The sequence below is a fragment of the Condylura cristata genome, unplaced genomic scaffold (genome assembly GCF_000260355.1).
Source record: "Condylura cristata isolate star-nosed mole 26May11 unplaced genomic scaffold, ConCri1.0 scaffold00012, whole genome shotgun sequence".
Classification (NCBI taxonomy): domain Eukaryota; kingdom Metazoa; phylum Chordata; class Mammalia; order Eulipotyphla; family Talpidae; genus Condylura; species Condylura cristata.
The window spans coordinates 35,838,692-35,862,491 of NW_004567113.1; the positions used below are offsets into that span (position 1 = coordinate 35,838,692).

At 37.5% G+C, this 23,800-nt stretch overlaps 1 protein-coding gene across 2 annotated transcripts in view; it reads left to right on the top strand.

The window, feature by feature from the left end:
• Positions 1–23,800, top strand: part of ATP8A1 (ATPase, aminophospholipid transporter (APLT), class I, type 8A, member 1) — a 207,502-nt gene that overhangs the window by 115,515 nt on the left and 68,187 nt on the right. For both annotated transcript variants that reach the window (XM_004681324.2, XM_004681323.2), the window contains exons 23-24: positions 2,996–3,134; positions 6,498–6,562. In XM_004681324.2, coding sequence (XP_004681381.2) covers positions 2,996–3,134; positions 6,498–6,562 — 204 coding nt within the window. The remainder of the gene's footprint in view (positions 1–2,995; positions 3,135–6,497; positions 6,563–23,800) is intronic.

Genomic DNA, 23,800 nt, shown 5'->3' on the forward strand with positions numbered 1-23,800 from the left:
GTATTTCTGAGTTATCCCCCTGATCATTAAAATCTTATTAACTTCTTGCATATTTACAATTTGGATGCAGCTTTATTCTGATCTTCCCTGGGAGGTAGGCTAAAATGACTTAGCTGCAAATCCCCCAAACGTGACTGAAAGAAATGATGAAATTATTGTCACCCCATGGTGTGTGTGTCAGTTATTAAGGATTAGTTTTCAGCTTTCTTGATCTCATCATTTATATACTTTGTATTAGTGACACCATCCAATATTTTATCTTTCTCCTTATTTTGCTTAGCATTACTCTTTCCAGCTCTGTTCATGTTACTACAAATGATAGGAGTTTCCCTTTTTGATAGCTGAGTAGTATTTCATTGTGTATATACCACGTCTTCTTGATCCACTCATCACTTCTGGGGCAATTGTGTTGTTTACCTAGCTTAGTTATAGTAAGTAGAGCTGCAATAAACATGGGAGTGAAAGTTGCCTTTGGAATTAGTGTTTTTTAAATTTTTTGGATACATGCCTAGGAGTGGAATTACTAGGTCAAGTCGTAGATCCGTATTTAATGTTTTGAGATACTGCCTTACTGCTTTTAATAAAAGCTGAGCCAGTTTGAATAATGCTATCTTTTTTAAGAAGGAAACTTGCCTTCCTGTCTTATGTATTACATGCTAAGAAGTCATACATCAAAGTCTATCTAATTGCTATATAGGTTACTTGGAATATATTGAAAAGAAAATGGTGTGGGTTGTGACAATAATAATTTTTTCTCTTTTCCATTTATTTTATCATCAAACATACTGAATACTGACTGTCAATATTCTAGAGGTACTTTATGAAGATGAATAATAAATACATGGCTTCTATTCTCAAAAAAAAGTCTCAAATTATACAACTTATCTTAATATGTTAATAAAGATATATAAAGATGAGAAAAATTCTGTCAGAGTATAGCAGAAAGGAAAACTTGTTTTAAAAAGGAAAAGAAATCTTGAAAGAATCACCCACTTTTGAGTTTGGTTTTATAGGTTAAGCTAAATTTCACATGGCAAAGCAGTGTAGAAATGTATGTATAAGCCTGTATGTTTGCACATAAACACACATATAGACAAACATTAACATATGTACATGCCCTGGTGTTTTTAAGCATTGTGGAAGGATGTAGCTGTTGAACTAAACACTCATACCAATTCCACTTCTGCTTGTCACATCCACTGCAGACACTGGAAACTAAATACTAATAGCTAGGGATGGCAGTGTGATACAGTTGGCTGTATTTTGATAAATGCTGAGAACATTTTGAAACACATTTGCTTTTCAAATAAGAGGTAACTATAGGTGGTAGTACCCCCGATTCTTATCTTCATCATGATTTGTTATAGCTGAGACATCCATCTTGAGACTTTGAGAGATCCCGTGGAGAATGAGTTGAGATATGATTGCAGCATCAGTTATCACCCACAACTACTTACTTTAATCCAATACTTACTGTAAGGAAAACTTAATCTTTAAACCCTATTATTAGTCATATTTTTCTATAAATTGTTGCTAAAATATCTCTACCACATGCAAAACTCCACATGTGTGCATACACATACTCATATGTGTGTATATACTCAGTTTTACTTTTCATGCCTGCCAAGATTTAGAACTGATTTAAGACTTCCATTTTAGGCAAAAAATAAATAGAATTTATGTTAGTAGAAGGATTAAAAAACAGAATGCCTTCTCTTTGTTATTATCAACACTAACACTCTCCTTAGTATATAATCCTGCTTGTATTCATTTTTCCCTTAGCCAATTTTTTTAAAGGTTTATTTATGTATACAGAACTGGGGTACAAGCCAGAGGAGCAGGGCGATGAGAGGATTCACCAGAGATAGAGCAAGGTGCAGAACAGTTAGATCAACGAAGTACAGTATTGAGGGGTCAGCTGGTGAGACAGAAGAGGTCATCTGCCAGTCTGCTATGCCATGTGGGTCACCTCACTGGCCAGGATCTAACTGGTGCTGAAGTGGCAGTAGCTAGCCTGATAGTGCTGTGCTCCAACCCATTGTGCCACCACCCCACCCTTTGCTATTTTAAATAAAAAATTAAGGCAAGAGAATAGGTTGAGAGGACAGATAAATGTTGTACCATATTGTGCTGAAGGTTAGGCTAAGAGAAAACCAGAGGGTCAGTTGATGGACTTACAGACCACTTTCAGGGAGGTACCTAGTCAGGGACATTGCTTGTTCAAACAGCAGGAAGAAAGGTTTAAGTCTTACTTCATCACTGTGCCTCCTGTGTAATTAGAGTCATAAACTCCATTACCTATGTCCATTTAACAATCAGCCTAACAGACCAAACATGTTTTCTTCTTACTTTTAGGAAGATGAAAGAAGTAGACTCTAGTCTTTGCTCTGAGCAAAGAACAACATTTCACATAACATACTGGTTGTGCTTGGTCTCATATGAAATATACCATGTAATGAGCAAGAGATCCTTAGTAGACTCCGACATCCCATACAGAAACATGGAGCAGTGTGAAAATATTCACTTTATTCATTCTTAGAGATGAATACTCTCACTTGATTTACTGCGATTTTCTTCATCATTTCTAATTGTATCGGGTCTATATATTTCCTTACACTGCATCAAATTACAGTTTCATAGTATCAGTATATAACTCTTTTCAAATAGGTCAACAGGATTGTTTCCTTTGTTATAGCTTTTATTGATTGTTATAGCTTTTATGGATTTTTAATATTTTTTCATAGTAACTACCTGTTCTGTTTTAATTGATTTCTTTTTTTAATTTCACACATATGTGTGTGTGTGTTAAAATCCATTCCTTAGAAAGGGTGGGATGTAATGACAGGTCATTTTAGGGAGGCTCAGTCTCACACCAGAAGTACTTGAGGGAAGTCAGTGAGCCTTGAAAGAAAAAATTCAACTGGATAGTTGCAATTTATTTTGAAGCCCATGCACTAACATTTGGTTTAAAATATTGCTGTTTCTCTTCCCCTAGAATCTGCAACTACTGGGAGCTACAGCCATTGAGGATCGATTACAAGATCAAGTGCCTGAAACTATAGAAACGCTGATGAAAGCAGACATTAAAATCTGGATCCTTACAGGGGACAAACAAGAAACAGCCATCAACATTGGTAATTCACCCAATTCTATCTTTAAATTGTGATTTTTTTAAAAAAAAAGGTGTATATATTTTAGAAGATGAAATTTCAAAGGTTTGGAGTCTTAATGTTTCCATGTTAGCATTATTGGGCTTATTTCTTTCTTTATGGCCCATGGCCCTTTTACATTGCCAACATTAGTTATACCGCCAAGCTTTAGCTCTTGAAATGACACAGATCCCTTTCCCATCTACTATCTCTACAAACCACCACTTTCTAGCCATAGATGACAAGGATTGATGACATTTTTGCAGTTGTCTGTGAAAGTCTGGGATGGGTTATGGCAACCTGGCTGTTGACACTTGTTTATGTGGCTAAAGGTTATTTCTGAGACAGAAAGAAGAAGGTTGCCAGTTTTCACTCATCCTAAAGTTCTCATTTTTTTGGAAAGAGATTATACTAGTCCACGTGGGCTGCCATCACAGAATACCACAGACTGGATGACTTCAACAACAGATATTTATTTTCTCATTTTTCTGGAGGCTGGAAGTCTAAGACAAGATCAAGGCGTTGGCAGGTTTGGTTTCTCCTGAGGCCTTCCTTCCAGACTACAGACCACTGCCTCCTTGAGTGTCCTCACATGCCCTTTTCTCTGTGGAGCCCACTCTGGCTTCTCTTCCTCCTTTTATAAGGAACCAGCCCTATTGGGTTAGGGCCCACGCTTATAACCTTAAATAGCTTTTATTATCTCCTAAAGGCCCTGTCTCCACATGATATTCTCATATTGTTGGGGGCAGTATGGGGGGGTGGGAGGACAGGAGCAGAGCAGAGAGGGTGGCTAAAACTACAACAGATGAACTGGAGGACAGGAACAAAATTCAATCCATAACAGAAAAAAAAATTAGTATTTGGCAATTGAAGACTGCAATAGCAATAATATGCAGGGAAAACAGTACTTTACCCCTATGTTTAATAATAGATGACTGTCTGAGCACTAAAATCCCTGATAAAGATTCATTCTCTGGTATAAATTACATATAAAACACTCCCACATTGAAGGACAATTTCAGGGGCATTTGGGAGATGAAAACATATTTTTTCAGAAAATGGATTGTTTTACAATCCCAGAGACAGTTAGCCACAATCCCTTCTTGAGGGATTAGTGATTATACTATTCTGTCTATAAAACTACTACAAGTTTATAATAAATTGATATTGTTAATGGAGATGTTTTGGCTTGTTTTTATAACACTGGCTTATAGAAGTTTAAACCTACCAACCACACATGTTGTTAATCTTGATTATGAAAATTTTTGCTGGTGTTGCAACACAATGGAAAGATGTACAAGAATTCAGAATGCACTCAAATGGTAAGACTTGAAAATACAAATGTGATAAAAACAATATAACTAGAGAGGGAAATATATGCTGTGTGAGCAAAGGAAGCAGTTCTGAGAGAGCTCAGGTACGACACTTTGTGAAAGCAACTGTGAAGAGAAGACTGTGTGCTCGTCTCTGGCAATGAAGTAGGGAAAATGCATCCTTTCAGCAAATGGTTCTGGTGCCCACAGTGCCTAGACTGCCAGGTACCCTTTAAGAACATAATCCCAAATCCCTGCTTGATGGTGCCTATGTTCTAGAGAGGGAACATGGCATAGTGGGAAAAACACATCAATGTTTAGTATATTAGACACTAAAAAAACACACAGTATGTTAGATGGCGATCATTGCTGTAAAGAAAAATAAAGCAGGAAAGGGGGTTCGGGTTTCAAATCAGAGGTCAAGAGGAACTCACTGAGAGTGTGACATTTGAGGAAGATCTGAAATAGGGGAGGGGGACCTGTCACATGGGTGAATAAGGGAAAACTGTCTTCTGCCCTAGAGAGAAAGCAGAACTGCCCAGGAGAGAGGAGAAGAGGTCATCAGCATCACAGAACCCAGTGGCCGGGACCTCCCCAGCTGTAGTGCAGATTCTGCTTTCACTCTAAACGAGATAAGAAACTGTTGGTTCTTATCTGATAACAAAAACAGATGATTCTCAACCAAGGAAAGGCATCACCTGACTTTCTGTGCCAATGGTCCTCTGTGTTCCAGACTAAGGGGAGCTGAAGGAAAGTGAGGGTGGAAACAGAGTTGGCTGTTACAGTGATCCAGTGACACACAGTGGCAGGTTGGACCCAGGCGTGATGAAGAAGGAAGAAATGGCTGGGTTCTGAGCATGTTTCACCAGTAAAGACAACAGGTTGGGCTGAAAATTCAGGTGTAGAGTGTGAGAGAAAGAAAGGCATTGGCAATAACTCTAAGAATTTCTAATCTTAGCATGGAAAGGTAGGGCTTCCTATTACAAAAATCAGGGAGTCTGAAGGAGGAGCAGGTCTACATGGGTTTAAGGGCTTCCTGGGCATCAGGAAGCTAGGTTTTAGATGTATTCAGTTTGAAATATCTATTTTACACCTAGGTTAAATAGGCACTGGAATGTGAGAGTCGGGAGTTCGGGAAAGAGGCTTGATTTGGGATATGAGTTCCAGAGTGATCTAAATTTCTGTGTGTTTAAAACTACTCGCTGAGGCCCTCCCTGGTGGCGCAGCGGGTTAATGCACTGCACTGAGAAGCTAAAGCCACTTCCACATGAGTTCGATTCCCGCCTGCCCCGGAGGTGGCCACATGGCGTGGCAGACCTCTCCTGACCCGCCCTCTGCTCCTGTTCTGCTCCCGACTCTGTCTCTGGTGAAGCCTCTCGCCACCCCTGAGCCTCTGGCCTGTACCCCAGTTCTGTATGTACAAATAAATAAATCTTAAAAAAAAAAAAAAACTACTCGCAGAAGCAGACCACAGAGGGCATGCGCGTGACTTTCCCCAGCAGTGTTCAGTTAGGTACAGAGTAGGTAGAGTTGGGTTTAACCATTGAGTGCGTTTGCCCTGAAGTACAGCAGAGCAAGCAAGGCAGGTGACCCGAGCACATGTTGACAGTGGGATCAGTGTCCCAGAGTGAGCTCGACACCCTTGCACCCATTCCAGAATCAGCCATTGCCCTTCTCCCACTCTCCATAGTGCTCATCGGGAATATTCCTGACACATTTGTCTGTTTTCAAGACATTGGGAATCTTTGCCACATCTCCCTCTCCACACATACTGGGATGTAGGGCAGCCTCTAGATCCCAGATGCTCCCTTCTGCCTTCACCCTCCTATAACAAGCAAGAGCGTTTCTTATTTAACATCCTGTAAACCTGGCAAACAGCTAGCTACCATCTTTCCTAATAAAATGATCGAAATCTCATCCTGTCTAAACAAGTTAAAATTTACATATTTGCATTGGAGTATCACTTTAATATCTTTAGCTCTTCTTGTTAGAGAAATTCATTGTATCAATAAATTTATTCTTTCTTTGCACATAGGACACTCCTGCAAGCTTTTGAGGAAGAACATGGGCATGATTGTTATAAATGAAGGCTCTCTTGATGTAAGTAAAAGTATCTTCTGAATTAAAATATTTTATGACTTAATCAATATAGGTCTTTTATACTCAGATAGCTATGAAAAATGTTTTATCTTTCTGGAATGAAAAGATACTTCATTAGTACTAGTCTGCTGTACATAACTTGCAGTGTTTTAAACTACTTTGTGGTAGATATATTTCAGCTTTGTATCTGGGACAACTAAAAAAAATTGTTTCATCTTGCAAGATGAAGATCTGCTTTATAAAAGTATTATGTCAGGAGATGGCTGGATGGATATAACTTGTTTCTGTCTATCTAGGTATTTTGTATATTAAGCACTTAGTACCTTCACTAGTTTCTAGTGTCAATATATATACTGCTACTTTAAAAATATTTGAAAGCCACAGGACAATCCAAAACAACCATTTATAATAAGAAAACTGTTTGTTTGTTTTCATGTCCTAACTTGTAGACTGAAAAATCAATTTCTGGGCTGGCTCTTTCATGGCCTGTGATCATATGAAGTTATATTTGAGAAAGGAGGAAAGATTTGTTAGGAGTGCAGGGGAAAATAGAAGTTGACAAATAAAATATCCAGGTCAAATAACCTGTATATATTTTGAAGTAACAATGACTAATTTAAGGTGGAAGACAAAACAGGAGAGGTGATTATTCAGCTACTGGAAATAGGCACGGTGACACTTGAGCAGAAAAAAGCTGATAATTAGGGATGATGGTAAATCCAAGAGGCCAGGTGTATGGAAGGGACAGTAAGAAGGCCTCTGTTTAGAAGTCAAATATGGCAAAGAAATATTTGACTTAAGACTTTTAAGTTAGATTGATGATCGCTCAATGATTTGTCCTCAAAACCCTTGTGTTACTTTTCCCTTCTTGTGAAAGTTTTGAGCAATTTGTAGCCTGTAGAATAATACATGATTTTGCAACCATGAGCGTTGCTTATGCCTTTAATCATCAGAGTAGTAATTTCTGTGAACCATGCTTTAATCCTGAAAACACAAATCAAAAACAAAGACAAAAAAAGTCAGCCTGTGGTTAGGAGGCTTTCCTTTTTGTTCACTCAGCATGCTCTCTGCTAGGCACTGGGAACACACCACTTACCAACATCAAAGACTCTTCCTATAGCTAGCTGCTTCTGCATTCTCCAGCCCTCATGTGTGTTAATGTTGGTTACTATGTTTTGAAAAGTTATGATTAATAATGCAGCCCTGCCCTCCAAATGCTTACAAATAAGGCAAGTAAAATGCATACAGGCAGCAAATCAAAAAAGATATATAAATAATATAGGTAGCTTGCTACGAAAATATTGTGAAGTTTGGGGGAAAAAATTATAAAGCTCATGACATTGAGTTAGAAAGAAGTAGGTAATTGAATAAAGGAGGAGTACTAATACAGAAGGTTACTGCTGGTGAGTTCAAGGCATGCTCTGGGTATGAAGAGGAACCTTGACCTAAACACAAGCTTAAAAGTCTTAACCTTGTGTTTTTAATTTAAAGACAGTCGATAATGTCAAAATCAAGTGGGAAAAGTACAGATGATAAGAAGTAAATATCTTTCCTTAAGCCCAGAATGCACAGTTTACCTCCTCAGGGATCACCACTAGTTCCCATCCGGTGTTTTCATCTGGAAGAAGTCCAGGACATATATATGTATCCCACCCTTTGTTGATAAACACAAATTTCTGCATACTATTCACATTACTTTTTTATATGTGGCTTTTTCACTTAGTGTATCTTAGCCATTGCTCTGTAATTGTATATATGAAGCTCCCTGATTATTTTTTAATTTTGGCACAGTATTTGTAGATACCTATAGAGAATTCACAGAGGTGCTAAAACTGGTTACTGTGCAAAGTTGAGCTGAGGTTGAGAAATCACCTTCACAAAGAGGACAAACTTCATCAGTCTCTTAAAAGAGGCATGCTATGTCAAAGCAATTGTACACAGACAAGTTTGGAACGATAGGGAGGTTGGGATGCAGGCAGAGGAACATGAGAAGAGTTGGATAAGAGGAAATAGGGCACCAGCAATACCGAATGAGAGCCATTGGGCGAGACTTATCCCATGTGGGCCTAGAGCCATCAAAGGTGATTCAAAAACTGTGGTGCAGCTGCTCACACCATTACCAAAACATCAGTGGAAGCGTTCCAACAGTCTCTAGATTTTTAGGCCGTTCAGCAACATGAATGGCGTACTATTTCTCTGACACTTGAAGTAATCAGAGAAAGAACCTGCAAGGTTGAAGCCAAAGCATGATAAGATGTGATGATTTGACATGTGATCCCTTGGTCTGGATGTGGGTTCCCCCATGATAGCATTGCTGCTGCTATTTTCATCTCTTTCACCATTTTTCTCCAACTCTTGAAAAACAAGTGACATAAATAGTAATCTCAAGGGAGAATGAGAAAAGTAGAGGACCAAAACCTTTCGATGTACTCCATCATGTATTAATACACTGGCATTTCATTTGGAAGTTTCCAGATGATAATCAAAATAGTAAATACCTCAAAAATACTTGCACTTCCTGTTTCTATTGGCATTTTCTCAGGATAATACTGTTTCAGTGAATGCAGGGACCATGTCTGTCTGTTTTGGTTAATATTCTCTCAATGGCCAGCTGCACCTACTAAGTCACTGAATAAATTTAAACTTAAGGCTTCTTTTTAAAAAGTTGTATATCAGTTTTCAATTTAGTTGTAATTGATCATTTCTGACATTTTAAAAGTACAGTGATTAGAAATGTCCTTAGTGATTCAAGTGACAGTTTGATGTAGAAGATACAGGCAAACACTTGGCTGAATGGATTAACGCTAATTTCTCCAGCTCAGCACAGCCAGTCATTCTTACTCTGCTGTCTGGGGACGCTTTTTCTCCCTGGGAGTTAAGTGGTGACTTTACAAATCTGGCTGTTTGGGGTCAGACCTGCTGTGGTGCACTCATTTGCTTCTCAGCAGGAAGGGAAACATCACTTTGCATAGTTCCTTCAGATCTTATGTCATAAAACCCACAGCAGCAGAGATTTCAGGCAAATCATTAGCCAGAATGCCTGTAGGTAAATCAGTATTATTTTTTCATTGCCATAGCGAAGGAAAGCATCTAATGTATTCAAATTGTACTGATAATAGTAAAACACAGTATTACCATTCCACCAGCACAAAAAAAAAATAATTAACATTTAGGTAATAAACTTGGGAACATAATGTCTTAGGACATCATATAAGGGGAAATAAATCATGGGAGTGTGTTTTGTCAAGTGACAATTTTAATGAATGTACTCGAATTACTATGTGAAATAGCACCATGGTGAAGAGCACAGTTCTTTTATCTGACTGTGGGAATCTGGGTGAATTGCAATTAGATAACTTCCCAAAGCCAGTTTTGCTGCCTGTAGAGTAAAGATTATGGGATTGGTATGGTTAGCACAAGGCATGGCACTTAGAAAAAGCAGATGTTATGAAATTTTGTAGAAAGTTGTTCTTCATCATTGCATAACGCAGCTTACAAAAGATAGTTTTCCCTTCTTTTAAGTTCTCATCTAAGGGAATAAGTTATGACTATAGACTGTCCTTTGTGTAGATGATGTATATAGCTATGACCTATTTAATGTTCTACCAAACTATTATGTCTACTCATGTTAAAAATTTTAATCTGGATGTCTTTCTTTATGTTAAATTTGTGCAAATAAAGTATCACGTTTGAGACTGTTGAAATTCCAAATAGAAAACCCGTTCTCCTTCTGATCATGAAACTAGAAATCTTTGTCTTCCCATCAAACATATCTCAAAAATTTTTTCACTTGGCTTTCTAATTTTCTGGTTTGGAGTTTTAATATGATTATCAATCTTGAAAACTTAATGACTTTTAGCATTTTTGGAAAAAATAAACATATAAAATTGAAAATGAAATAAACAGAATGGGAAGTCTTGCTCTATAGCTCTAATAGGGAAATCCAGTGGGTATTGCTGTCGCTGCCCATCTCCAGCGATGTTTATAGCAAAAGCTACCCCACCTCTACCATTATGCCCAGGAGCAAAGTTGAGAATACTCAGCCAGTTACCTCCCAAGTCACTGTCAAATATTGACAGTATTAGCAAAAGAATTTGTTAGAAAACTTTTTCACATTGTTTAAATTTAGAAAGTAAGGAATTAGTGGGAAGATACCATTAAGAATCACTTAAAGTTGGTCAAATTCTGTTACATATTTGTAACAAAATAGATGATTTCAAAAATATATGTAGTGTTTTGTTGTTTTTTTTATCATGCTGCTTTGAACCACTGAATAAGGGGTTCAGACTATGTTCTTGGTATGGGACATTTCCTCAAGGTTTTGCAAAACCAGAAACTTCAAAGTTTTATTTTTGAAAGTATGTATACTTGTCCCCTAACTCACAGCAGTGTACAGGAAAAATACCCCACAAACTTCTCAGAAACCCCTTCCACTAACCACTTGGTGACTTAAAGCCAGAGGATTCTTCTAGAATCTCTTTTGTCTTTAGTTTGTCATAAAGTAATTTCTCTAAAGCTTATCTCTTAAACATGGAGACATCTGAAAATGTGAGCTAATAACTACGGAATCTCACACTGTGACCTAGCTTTAGCATTCAAATTATACTAAAACAGTCTAGAGGACTGAGTTTATATTACATTAAGGGAGCGTGATTTTTATATTATTCAAGTTCCATAAAATTTTATGTATTTCTGGAACTATCTTCATGTAACTCAAAATAATTTTTTGAATCAGTCAATATACTCTAACTTTCTTGTAAAAGATAGCAAAATTGTGAAGACTTATTTCACTGACATAGCTCAAGATTTCACCACTCCTTTCTCTATCAAGTTTAGGGTGGGTGAGAGAGACAGTAATTTCTGAGGTGCCAAAACAATCTTTTATGTGTCTCACATGGAATACCTTTTAACCTTGGTCTCTCCTCCTTCTAGCTTGTCTTTTACATGGGGGTTGTGTGATCTCCCCTGAGAAATAGGACTGAATCTTAAATCCACCCTTATTGTTTTTCCTCCTCCCCTCTACTGTCTGGTTTCTCTGAGTAACAAAAGAAGGCAAAGAAGAAAATGATTTGCTATATGTTTATTGAATCAACAGGACTGTTGATTAACTATATGGGTAGATATCACGGAAAAACAAATATACCACCAAGTCAAAATGTTTCAAGTGTTTCCAAGTATAACTCCTAAGAAGCCCTGCTAACTCTTCTGTTCATCTGGATACACTTTTTCTAGACAGCATCTACCTGCTGTTGATACTCACATCCAGCTTGATTAGGAAAGACCAGCTAAATATGGACAGCAGTTTATCCATCCCAAAAGGAAAATGCAACTTTTCTGTAATGAGGGAACTCTGCTACCCCTGCAGGTGCATTGCTGTTATAGTCCAAAATAAATAAATAAATAAAACAAGCTTACATTTTTAAGTGCTTATTTTCACACTAGGTGGTAGACTAAGTTCTTTATAGGAACAATGACATTTATACCTGGAATCATTAGTAGGCAGATATTGTTATTCTCAGTCTAGAAAGGTTAATTTGACCTCCAAGGCTAAGCTGTATTGGAGACAGCTGAAATCTAAGTCATTTCATTCCAGGGTCTTGTCTTTACTGCCGGCTACTGTTGTAAAATAATAGTAATAATGGTGGTGATGATGCTATTCGTAGGGTGATGTTGTAAAGATGAAAGAAAACAATACCATTTAAATACTTAGAAACAATACACAACATTTTGTAAACAATTAAGAAATAGGGAGTATCACCAGAAGAATGGGTAACTAGGTTGTGGTGTGTATACATACACACACATACACTCTCACACACACAAAGTGGAATTTTAGCCAACCATAGAAAAAGAAAAACCTGTCATTTGCAACAACATGGATGGACTTTAAGGCATTGTGCTCAGTGATATAAATCGGGTAAAGACAAACACTGTATGACCTCACTTATATGAAATCTTAAAGAAGCTCATAGAAAAGAAATCGGATTTGGGGTTGTAGGGGCTTGGGGGACAATAATTAGAGGAAGGTGGCCAAATGGTACAGACTTCCAGTTATAATATTAATGACTACTAGGCTGTCATATAGAGCCTAGCAACTGTGGTTAGCCCCATTGTGTGTGTATATTAAAGCTGTTAAGCAAGTAGATCCTGAGAATTCTCTTTATGGGGAAAAAAAAAGTATGTTTTCGCTTTTAGTCTACATGAGATGGTAGATGTTAACCCTGTGGTAATCATTTCATGATACATATCCCTAATCATGAAGTCATATACATAAAATTTTAAAAGAAAGAAACAAAGATCATTATCATGATCCTTAATGCTATATCTTACAGCACTATTATTTCTGGGGGAGGGGAGTTCTTTACTGCCAGCTGTTCTATGAGGTGATTTTAAACAGCCTCCCTTCTCACGACTTAAGTTTCTCTGCTTAATTTGAGAATGTGGCCCCAAGCCAGCCTACGTTTGATTATGGATACCAGTGTTTTCCCTCACTGATATATTTTACAGAAAATGAATTGTTAGCCATCTTTAATATTAAGTTAAAACACATAAGAATATATGTTTTTCAACACCATGCAAAAGAAAGCCCTTTATAGGACTGTTCATTTTTTTTTCTTGCTGAATTTGATTTTCTAATACCATGTAAGTTTCAAATGTAACTTGCAAGACATTCATGACATAAATGGTGAAGTTTTCATCCGTACTCTTTTAAGCTCAACTTATATGTATTATGCAGACAAACCTCACTGTTTTGGGAACCAGCCACTGTTGAATGACCTCTGAAAGAAATCCAGAATAAGCAAGTTATTGACTAGATTCCAGAATAGGAGGGGGAAAGGAGAATTTGGGCTACTTCAGGTTTTGTCTTGATATGCCCCAGGAGTACAATACAATACATTTTGTATTGCTTTGAAAAATGGTTTAGGCAGGTTTTAAGTCACTCTGAGTTTTTCTTCACTGCCAGCATTGGAGCCTTGGTATTGTAATTTTTCTTTTACCATTAGCAGAACTGTTTCATCTTTGGGACCTGAATTTTTAAAGATCTTTAGTTTAACTTTGAAGGTGTTAACATATCCCAATCAGAGCAAAGGCATGTTTTTATGAAGTCACATTACAGGATGATTATTCACATACATATTGTCTGGCACTATGTTATTCCAAGTAGCTCTCAATGATGAAGAAAGACACTTTGTTACATTTGAAAGAAATGGGCTAGTAAAAAAAAGTAAACATTATACCAAAAAAATGAAAATAACATATGCACAAATAATCTGTTCTCCTTTCCTCTGATTTAAGATGGTATATGCCACAAAGCCAAAGTATGTGGTTAAAAAGCTCCATCACATCCATTGTTTGGTTTCATAAGAACCAAATGTGTCCCGTTTTCTAAACAAAATTCAGTATTCTGGCTTGTGCATGAAACATTAAGTGAAGTTGTTCACAAATTCCTAGTGTTTATGTTTTGAGAAACTCTTCCTCCTTCCCCAAGTCTGAATATTCTTTCTCTCTTCTTTTGGCTGAATGCCTGAGCTCTTCCAAGAGCTCCCTGAGACCTAGAATTACAGATAAATGTTTTCTAACCAGTCTTCTCCCTGGCCACTCTCCCTGCAGATTGATGACATTTCTGAGGGAAGCAGGACATGCCTGTGACTTCTTTCCATCACTGCCACCCATGTCTTGGGATGAGTTGGCACAGCCAAAAGAGTAACAGTTTATAAGAAACAGACTGTGTGCCAGGTGTATCTCATGCATTCTCTCTGCTGCTGAAAGACTGGTGGTTGTCTCAATTACAGATGGAGACTTTGAACTCATCCAGCTAGAGAATACAGCATCCTGAATTTAAACCTAGGATGCTTGAGCTCCAAACTGTTTGTTTGTTTGTTTGCAAATAATCACAACCTCTCCAATGGCAGCAGGGACTCAGTCCCTAAAGGAACATTCTGGTGGCACCCACCACTTTTTCTGGATTGTCATTAACACCGCTTATCTGCCCTTCCTACTCACCACAGGACTACACAGCAGCTGAGACTGGATGTTCTTATGAAAAAAAAGGTGGTGTTTGGGCATCTTGCACTTAAGGAACTGTATACTTAATTTTACTAATTCAACTAAAACTATCCTTAGTTTTAATAATGCATCAGTTGTACATATGGTTTTATTGAATCTCTGTATGAGATAATAGATGTGTGCATTAGGGATTTGCACTGAGAAATAGAGTAAGAAATGATTTTTCTGTATTCTTACATTCATTAATTCAAGCCATTAAGAAAATAGACCCAACATTAGCTTTCCTTGTGGTTCTGGGTAACAATTCCTCACAGGCCCTGGTGGTTAACTTCTCCAAACCATTAATTTGGCAATTTGCTTATTTTCAGAAAACCAGTTGTATATTCTGAGCAGCCTCTTCTGACTGAATTGAAGGCAGCCCGACAGACTGGATGTCTGCCGACCCAGTTCCTCTAGAATGCTTCCTTCTGCCTTTGAATCGCTGCCACCACTGGGGAATATTTAATACCAAGCTCAAAATAAGTGTTTAGGAGGCTTTCAATGGTGGTTTAAAATAATTACCATGAGGGCTTTGGTAAAGCCTTTATCCACAAAACTATTTAAATTATATAATTATATCCCCTAGCCTACCCTTCCTTCCTTTCCCTGGATTTGTCTCAGTGCTATGTACCTGCTCCCAAGCACTGAAACACAGACCTGCACCCAGATTCAACACTTCTCTACCAGTCTCTCATGTACCTAAGTGAGACTAGAAGGTTCACAAAGAGTGATTTGCCTGATGGAACTGATCATAATCCCAAATCCCAAACTTCTGCCTTGGGGCCAGGAACAATTTATCCCACTCTGCAGCTTTCTCTTCTTACCTCCTCCCATTGTGACCCTTGACCTTTGTCAGATGACATGACCCCACTGGGAGATTGGACCATTTCCTCAATTACAGTGTTTTATATATACTCCTGGCATGGAAATCCCCTATCTGTATATCAGCAAGTCATAGAAATTTTTTTTTGTCTGTTTCCCTCTTCATTATACTTAGCAATATGTATCGATTAAATGTATTCATTCAGCTGCCTTCCATTAAAGGTCTTTGAAGGACCTCCTTGACCATATGTTTTTAATGATTTTACCTCTGTCTTACCTATTTTGAAAAATTATTTTATATTGATTTTTTCTATATGACTTTTTTTTTTAATTATATTGTAGTGTATGCTGAGAGTTTAGAAACTCCAAAACATTTTCTCTAAAAAGTCTTAAGAGACCTTAGTGATCCTTGCTGGGATGAATACTAAATGGAGGAGTTGTAAAATAAATAGTTGATCTGTACTTCCAGGCTGATGGTCCTTACAACTAACTGCTTGCGTGCAGTAGCTGAAAGTATGGTTGATATATGTGTTAAATAGAGGCACATGGAATGTCCAATGTTCCATTGAATCAATAACACATTGCCAAAAAATAAATAATACCCAGTGGTCTGTCCATGTTGCTATTGTGGGAGTTATAACTCACTCTTTAAGAATGTGCTAACATTGTCCATACTTGATATGGTCATAATGTATTATTTTAAATGTCCTTGGAATGTTCTGTTAATTTGCAAGTTTAGGGTGTGAATATTTGCAGAGTTTAACAGCAGAGAAAGAATGAAAAATTACTTGGCCATAAATTTATAAATAACTCATGTCAAATTATGATGAGATGGGGCCACCAGCCACCAAAACTGCTAATAAATGTGTCAGATGGGTAGATGACAGGTAGGTAGACAGAAAGATAGGTAGATAGATAGATCCTCTTATTTGACATTTTAAATTAACATAGTGGGTTTAAATGGTAGCTCTAAAGTAAGATCTCTAAAATAAGAGTAAATTTCAAACCCAATGAAAATTATTTCTCTGCTTTTAAAAATAATCCATAACTAAGAAGTTGATAGTTTATCCGAAGAACAATTAGCAAACAAATACTCTTTGTTTTCTTTATCATTAGTAATTCTAAATTAGTATTTATGAAGTGCTCAAGTGTGTATATCACTCTATTTCATTGACTTTATGTATCTACATATAACTATATTCTTTATGGGAGTTTAATGTAACATATACATTTGTAGTCATCTATACAAAAAGTATGCAGATAGTAAAAGAGAAACACTAGGTCAGTTTGCAACTTTCAGGTTTTCAGCTCAAGATATATCAGCCTGGAGAAAGAAATGAATATGTAAAGATAAACAGTAGAGGTTAATATATAAATATATGTCTTCTGAGTATGGACCACCAAGAGCTATCTGCTATATGAGAAGAGGTAGCTACCTTTCCTCGAATTGAGGGAAAGACAGATTTTCAAATCAATTTTATATAATAAAAGAAGAAATTAGTTAGCAGTCAAAGGGGAGACTAAAATAAAATTGCAATGTGGTGATTTTGAAAGGAAACTTAAAACTGTCTCAGTCTTGAACCAATTGCATTGTGGTTCTGTTCTGCTGTACCTGACATTTTGCAGACCATCCATCTTCCATTGCATGTTGACACTTGTTACTCCTAATGGCAGAAGAAGGGAAAGAACTTGTCTTTCTTGGGTGTCAATTTTGACCAAGCACTGAGCAGAGCTCTTAAATCACAAGTGAAAGATTTAGCACTTTTGTCATCACAGTAACCTAAAAAGAAAAGACTAACTCAGTCTGATAAGAGACAAAATTTGATTCCGAGGATTAAATAACCTGCCTGAAGAAAGAAGCCATAAGCAGCAGAACAGCTGTCTGTTCCAAGCCATCTGACATGTATTACTTCTTTGTTGAGTTAATAAAATGAAAATATGAAATGAGGAGATAGATTGGAATATGTTTACTCTCAGCAAGAAAGTTTATTGATAAACCATAAAATGAATTTAACCTGTGACACTTTTCCATAGAACATGCATTAATTTATAGTGGGTTTCTAGAACACTATAAAACCCTTCTAGAAGGGTTTTAGAGTTCCTGACATCTTAAGTTAGTAGTCAGAACTGGTTTTTATGCTCTTTTCCCTCTCAAATCATTAAGGGGTTATCTTACTTTCACCTTATACTCTACTTCTACATGCAGTGAGGAGAACCCTGAATTCTGAGCCACGGGCTGACTATGTTTCAGCTTTGGAAAGTTGATTCTTTACCATGTGTCTTTACCAATTTGTTTCAGGTGTTTTCATTGTCCAGAAGTATTATGTGAACCCTGATTGGCCAGCCGCAATTTTCTAGAATCTAGTCTTTTTCATGACTAGACATTGGCACATTGTTTATTGATAGACAGGCAAGCTCTGCAAAGTTCTTTCTTACTGGCTCAGACACTAAAGTCACAGTCTTTATTCAACAAGATTCCCACAGGTGTTTTGTAAGCATGTTGCATTGGCCCTTTTTGTGGAACATAAGTAAAACAGGTACTTACAGGTTGCTAAAAGAGGAACATAGACTTCATAAATTAAAGTTCATTGTGTGTTTTCCAAAAGTGATTCATGGTTACCTCAGTGGTATGCTTTTTTCACTTAACTCATGGTCAATTCACAGACAAGAACAAATCTGAAAACAATGAGATACATTGTTAAATATTGTTCTGAAAGTAAAAGTGTAATTCATATTATTCTTTCATTCCTGACAATAGAATCTTCCTTGTATCATATGGTTATCACTTAGCCTGCACACATGTAGCCAATTTCCACTATTAAATGTAAATGCCGAGTGCTGGTTTCATTAAGGTCCACGTACTTCATGTGAAATAAGTGTAAATACACTTTTTAAGAAAACATTTGCTATTTGAGCTCAGCCTTGCTGATGGTATCCTCTGGGACATATATGAATGATCGCACATCATTATGTCATTGTAAAGTAAGTAGGGCCCCAGAGCGAGCAAGGTGTGGAAGCCACAGCCTTTAGGTGTTACATGTTGGACTATTTGCAATCATCACTTCATCTCTGCTGGTTAGTCTTGGCTAAGCAGTCTTACAGTCAAAGGCTACAGGCTTTTATTTTCCATTCCTTAGGGATATTTCCACATTCTCTACTAGGGTGTTCCTTGAAAATGTTCCTCCGTAAGACTATCCTGTAAGCCTCTGAAAGATATCAAGAAGAAAACCAAAAGGCTGGAAGCTAAAAAGGGCTGTTTTTATGCAGGTGCTTTCTGCAACATTTCATTTGTGCCATCAAAAACATAGCTCTTAGGTGGTCTAACATGTTATCTGCACATCTGGACACAGGGTTCTTTAGTCTGTTCTAAGTAGTTTTTGCCAAAATGAAAATGACAACGAGCATGCTGTGTTACTTTCCAAACAAATCAGAGCTTTTGATATATTTCACTATAAAACTGTGTCATATTTAATTGTCTAGGGTGCCCCCTGATTTTTATCAAGGCTTTTCTCTGTAAAGGCCCACTAAAAATAATGAGGAAGATTACCATAATGCTGCCTCTCTCTGATTTCTTCAAGATTGTGGTGGTTTTATTTTATTAGAAGTTTTTTATCGACATGTTATCTATTTTACCAGGCAATACCCTAGAGACTTAGATGGAACTTTGTTAAGGCCTCTGCTCATAGTTATTTTTGAAGAAATTTGGCTTGACTTAGTTATCTGTCAAGCATGTTTTTATCCCTTTTTTTCCTTTTCCAAACATGTTTCTTATAAAATAAATAACTATTGTTTACTTCTCATTGGTTGACTGTTGTTCAGCCTAGCTTGATCATTACATGGCTAGTCTAGGTATGCATGCTATTATTTTCATGAAGTAATTTTTACTTTTTGAGGGAGAAGTAGGTATTGAATATTAACTATCACTTTGTTCCCTATTCCCTCTCTAATAGGATAAGCACATAACATTTTATATATCATTATAACTCAGAGTATCCCAGGTTATACAGAGCTTTATAAGCAGCCAAAAATGATCCTTAAAAATGGTCACAAGAGGAAACCATTGTAGCATACCAGATGGTGTTCTCCAGCCATTACAAATTTGATTCTTCTTTCATTTCTGAAATTTGTTCATTTTATTTCATTTGTTCAAGGACCTTAGTCCCAAAGGAAAAAAAGAGGCTAAAGACAGATAAGATACTATACATCATGCTAGATTATACCAATGCACTTGGAGAATCCAAATGCTGGAAGTATAGATGTCAAAGGCATGTCAGAGCGGAAATTTTTTTGTTTATTTATTTGTTTATTGCTTTTAGAATAACAAAATCATGACCTTATATGTAATCTTAAAGAAAAAAAAAACAAATAGTGGCAATATGAAGAATGAAGGTGCAAGAGAGAAATGTTGGGCTCTTGGAAAAATCATTATACATTTTTTGCTTGAAAAACATAGAAAAGATATGTCTTAAGTTTTCTGACAACCCAGTAGAAGGGTCAGATAAGAAACGCCAGTTCTCATCCCTACCTTGCTCAAGAATTAGGGGATTTAAAACAAGTTTTGAGACTAAAGGAAGAAGGTTGAGGGAATTCTTTCTGGCATTTCCCATTAAACAGGCAAGTATTTGCTGAAGTGGCAGAGACCAAATTTAGAATTTTGAGAAGGAAAGATCTGGAGAAGCATCTGATAAAGGGTTAGGTAAAAACATAGCTCAGCCATAATAAGGACCCACCTAGGTAGAAGAGCTGAAATAAAGTTGTCCTGTTAGTGCAATTTTTTTTTCTTTCTGTCTTGTCAAGATTAAGAACCAAGGATAAGTGTCAATTGTGATTTCATTTTTGCTTTGGCAAAGCAAAAAACATAGTAGGAGGTCCAGGAGCTAAGAGCTTCCAATGAAGGTGTGGCTGTGTGAACGGCTATGTTGCAGCATTGAATGGCCTACTAGAACATCCAACATGGGACGTAGTTTGGAGGGGGAGCAGATCCTACTTTGTCCACAGTCACCCCCTTGCCTGGATCTTTGCTTGCGGGGCTCCTGAACCCTTACTTTCTCCTTCCCCCTCTCCCTCCTATCTCCCCAAGCTGCCTCTACTTCTCTAACTCTCCCTGATCCCAGCAGCAGATGCTCCTCTTCTTGCAGCCCACAAACAAGACTGTGTAGAAAGGAGATAGAGTTTTAATTTTGTTGTACTATGTGGGATTTTATCCTTTTTCTAATTTAACTTTTTATTTATATTTTTTCCCTTTCACTTGTCACTAAGTTTGAATGTTTAAACATTTCCCCCCTTCAGTAGCCAAAAAGAAAACAAAGCAACATCTAATATAGTAATAAATTTATTTCTGACTACAGGAGATAAGCTTCAATGCAATAAGGCCATAAACTATGGCTCCCAGGCTTAGGGGAGAAGCAATAAACTTTCATAAATAAGAGAATTTTAAAATACTCCTGGCAGTATAAATAAGGGTGACATATAACTTGCAACTGGCAGCATATAACTGACAACAGAGCTACTTACAAAAGAAAACAATGAACTAAAATAAGGAAACGGTCACAGCTTTGTCGGTGTTGCTACCTTACACCTTAGGTGGGCTGACTAGAGAATTCACTGAGAAGTTTTTGACTCACCTTCTGAAATGTTGCCTCTGTTACATCTGCTGACACCTTTCGATTTGCTGAAGATCTGTGATCATCACCAAGGAAATCCAGGGGGACTGATGCCACATATAAGAAAGGTTGTAACCAATCTGAAGGTGTTGGAGAACACACTGTGGCAGGGGCAGGAGGGCTCCCACCCAGGACCAAGTCCCACAGGTGGGCTAATGAGGGAACTTGCACAGCTCAGCTTTACTTGACTTTCACCTGGTTCCTCATTCATCTTTACAGAAATCTGAAGTCCAACTCATGTTTCATTTGGGTTTTCAGCTCAGGAATAACTTGGCTAAAAGCTTAAAAGATAGTTATTTTCTGGACAGTGGTGTTGGCACACGGGTGATTGGGTAATGGGAAGCCCACAGGGATTATAACTGAGATGGGAAAAGGCACAAAATAATGTAAAATTAAACTATTATATAAAAAACTTTTTTAAAAAGATACAGTGGTTTTAGTGAACAATGCCTGGATTTCAAAGACTTGAAGGAATGGATTATCTTTTCTCTAGAAATTTAAAGAACAAGGGATATCCTTCTTGCCTACCTACCTGCACATAGGTTAGGCTCCCTATCCCCACTCCCTAGTCTGTATGTAAGCAGATCTAAAAAGTGTTGGGACTCTGGGTAACAGTGTGGCTCATCTGGTAACCACAGGGCAACATAACAGCAGCAACTTGGTCTTGGAGTCATGGAATTGCTTGCCCACCAGTTTGTGGCATTTGTTGCCCAAGATGTCTACCTTCGTGATCTGGATGGACTGGTCCCCTGGGTAAGGTGCAGAGTGACTCATGGGCCATGGCCTTGCTTGTTGGCCAGCCCCAGTCCTCCCAGTACCTGTGTGAATGCTGCTGCAGAATTCATAGGGCAGCCGGAGCCAAGTATTGCCCCTCTTGATCTCTCCCTCTTCCTAGTTCTCAAATCAGAGATGGTAATAAATACTAGCAGAAATAACAGGCTGCCACCAGTGGGATGAACTTAGGCTTTTGCAGTGCTCTTGTTTCATAAAAAATGTATTTTCTGAACTTCTAAACTCTTAGGTACTGTGTTTATTGCTGGGAAGCAGGTCTCAGCCTTCAAAGAACATGGTCTAGCCTGGACTGAGTCACACCCAGCAGCATGGAGGGTGGGCTTGGCTTTAAAGTTGGTGGAGGGAAGGTGCTCCTGAGGACAGGAGTCAAGATTGCAAAGGAAAATGTGAATGCATGTTAACTGGGCTTAGGTGGTGGAAAGTCTTAAATGCTATTTGAGGTAGCTTGAACGTTTTCTTGTAGGCATTGGGAAACCACTGAAAACCTTTAGAGAACAGAGAAGACATGATTTGTATTTGAAAGTTGTATTATAAGGAGAAATCTCTGTTGGTGGTAAGGACAAGATGAGAGGCAGATGATAGGAACTCTGGGGAAATGAGAGGGTGTGGTATGGGCTCTGCTGGCTGATTTGCTAGGCTGGGTAGTGTCTAAAGTTGGATTTTTGCTGGATTCTGTAAGACAGCCAACACAGAAATTGAATTCTGAGTTTGGTTTCACTATTTAGTAGCCATGTGTTTGGGGGCAAGGAGTGTACTGCTGTAAATCTCATGTTCCCCATCTGTAGAATGGGGTACAGTGGTATACCCTTGTGGGGTTGTAATATGTTTAACTGAAATGCTATATCTGGATGTGTAGTCCTTCAAACAGTGCCTGCTGGGTGGTACATGCCAAGTATCGTTTTATCTTATTTTCATTGATTTACTTAAGAAAGTAAATAATTTCATTTGTGTCCATCTGCTATTAGAACAATCCAGGGTAATCTACTACAGAGTCTCTTTTTTCCTATTTTTGTTTTTGTTTTTCTGTTATTGTTTGAGAATTTTACTGACATTTCTCACCTCCTTGTCTTAAGTCCTCTTGGGCCAAAAATTTCCTGCAGAAAATAGGAGGAGAAGGCTGTAAATTAAACCAGCTACTACCCCCTGATTTAAAGTGTGAACAAAATTTTACAAAAAACATTGCTGCTCAGTGGTGGTCTCTCTTGTCACTGTGTGTAATGGGGAGCAGGGGAAGTGTTAAGTGAAGTTCCACTATCGGGAGTTGGGGTAGTCTTGCTTTACAGTTCACCCTGGTTCTGTTATTTTTGATCAACAGATTCTGAAACTCCAAAACCTAGTGTGAAACACATTTAAATATAAATGCAGAAACACCTTCCAAAATTCTCAATATAAAATTTTAATTACCTTAGCCTTTGCTTTCCTCTTTGTGAAAATAACTATGAATTGATCATATCACATTTTCAAATTGAAATAATTTTATCTCCCATGAATATAATAAATATTATATACCTTAATGTAGGTACTTTTCATTATATAAGTATGTATCTGTATTTATTATATAAATAACCTAGATTCTCATATTAGGCCTCAGAACAAAACCCTAATGGGAGGGCAGTCATTCCTCTATTTCCATATGCAGAGACTGTGTTCTGTTCTTAAGATTAGGACTCTGTGAAACAGGAAGCTGGCCCCTTTAGGTTACAGGAAGTGTTCACAGGATTTGGGAAGAAAAATTAAATATCCTGAAACCTTTTTCCCTTTGAAGAGCTGGGAAAGCAGTTCTTAACAGAGGGAGGTAAATACATAAATACAACCTCTGTATAGTGGAGGTGAACAAAGCTTCCTTGACAGGAAAGGTTTTTATTGTGCCAGAATGTGAGCTCTTCACTGATGGGTTCTTTTATTTGATCCATCA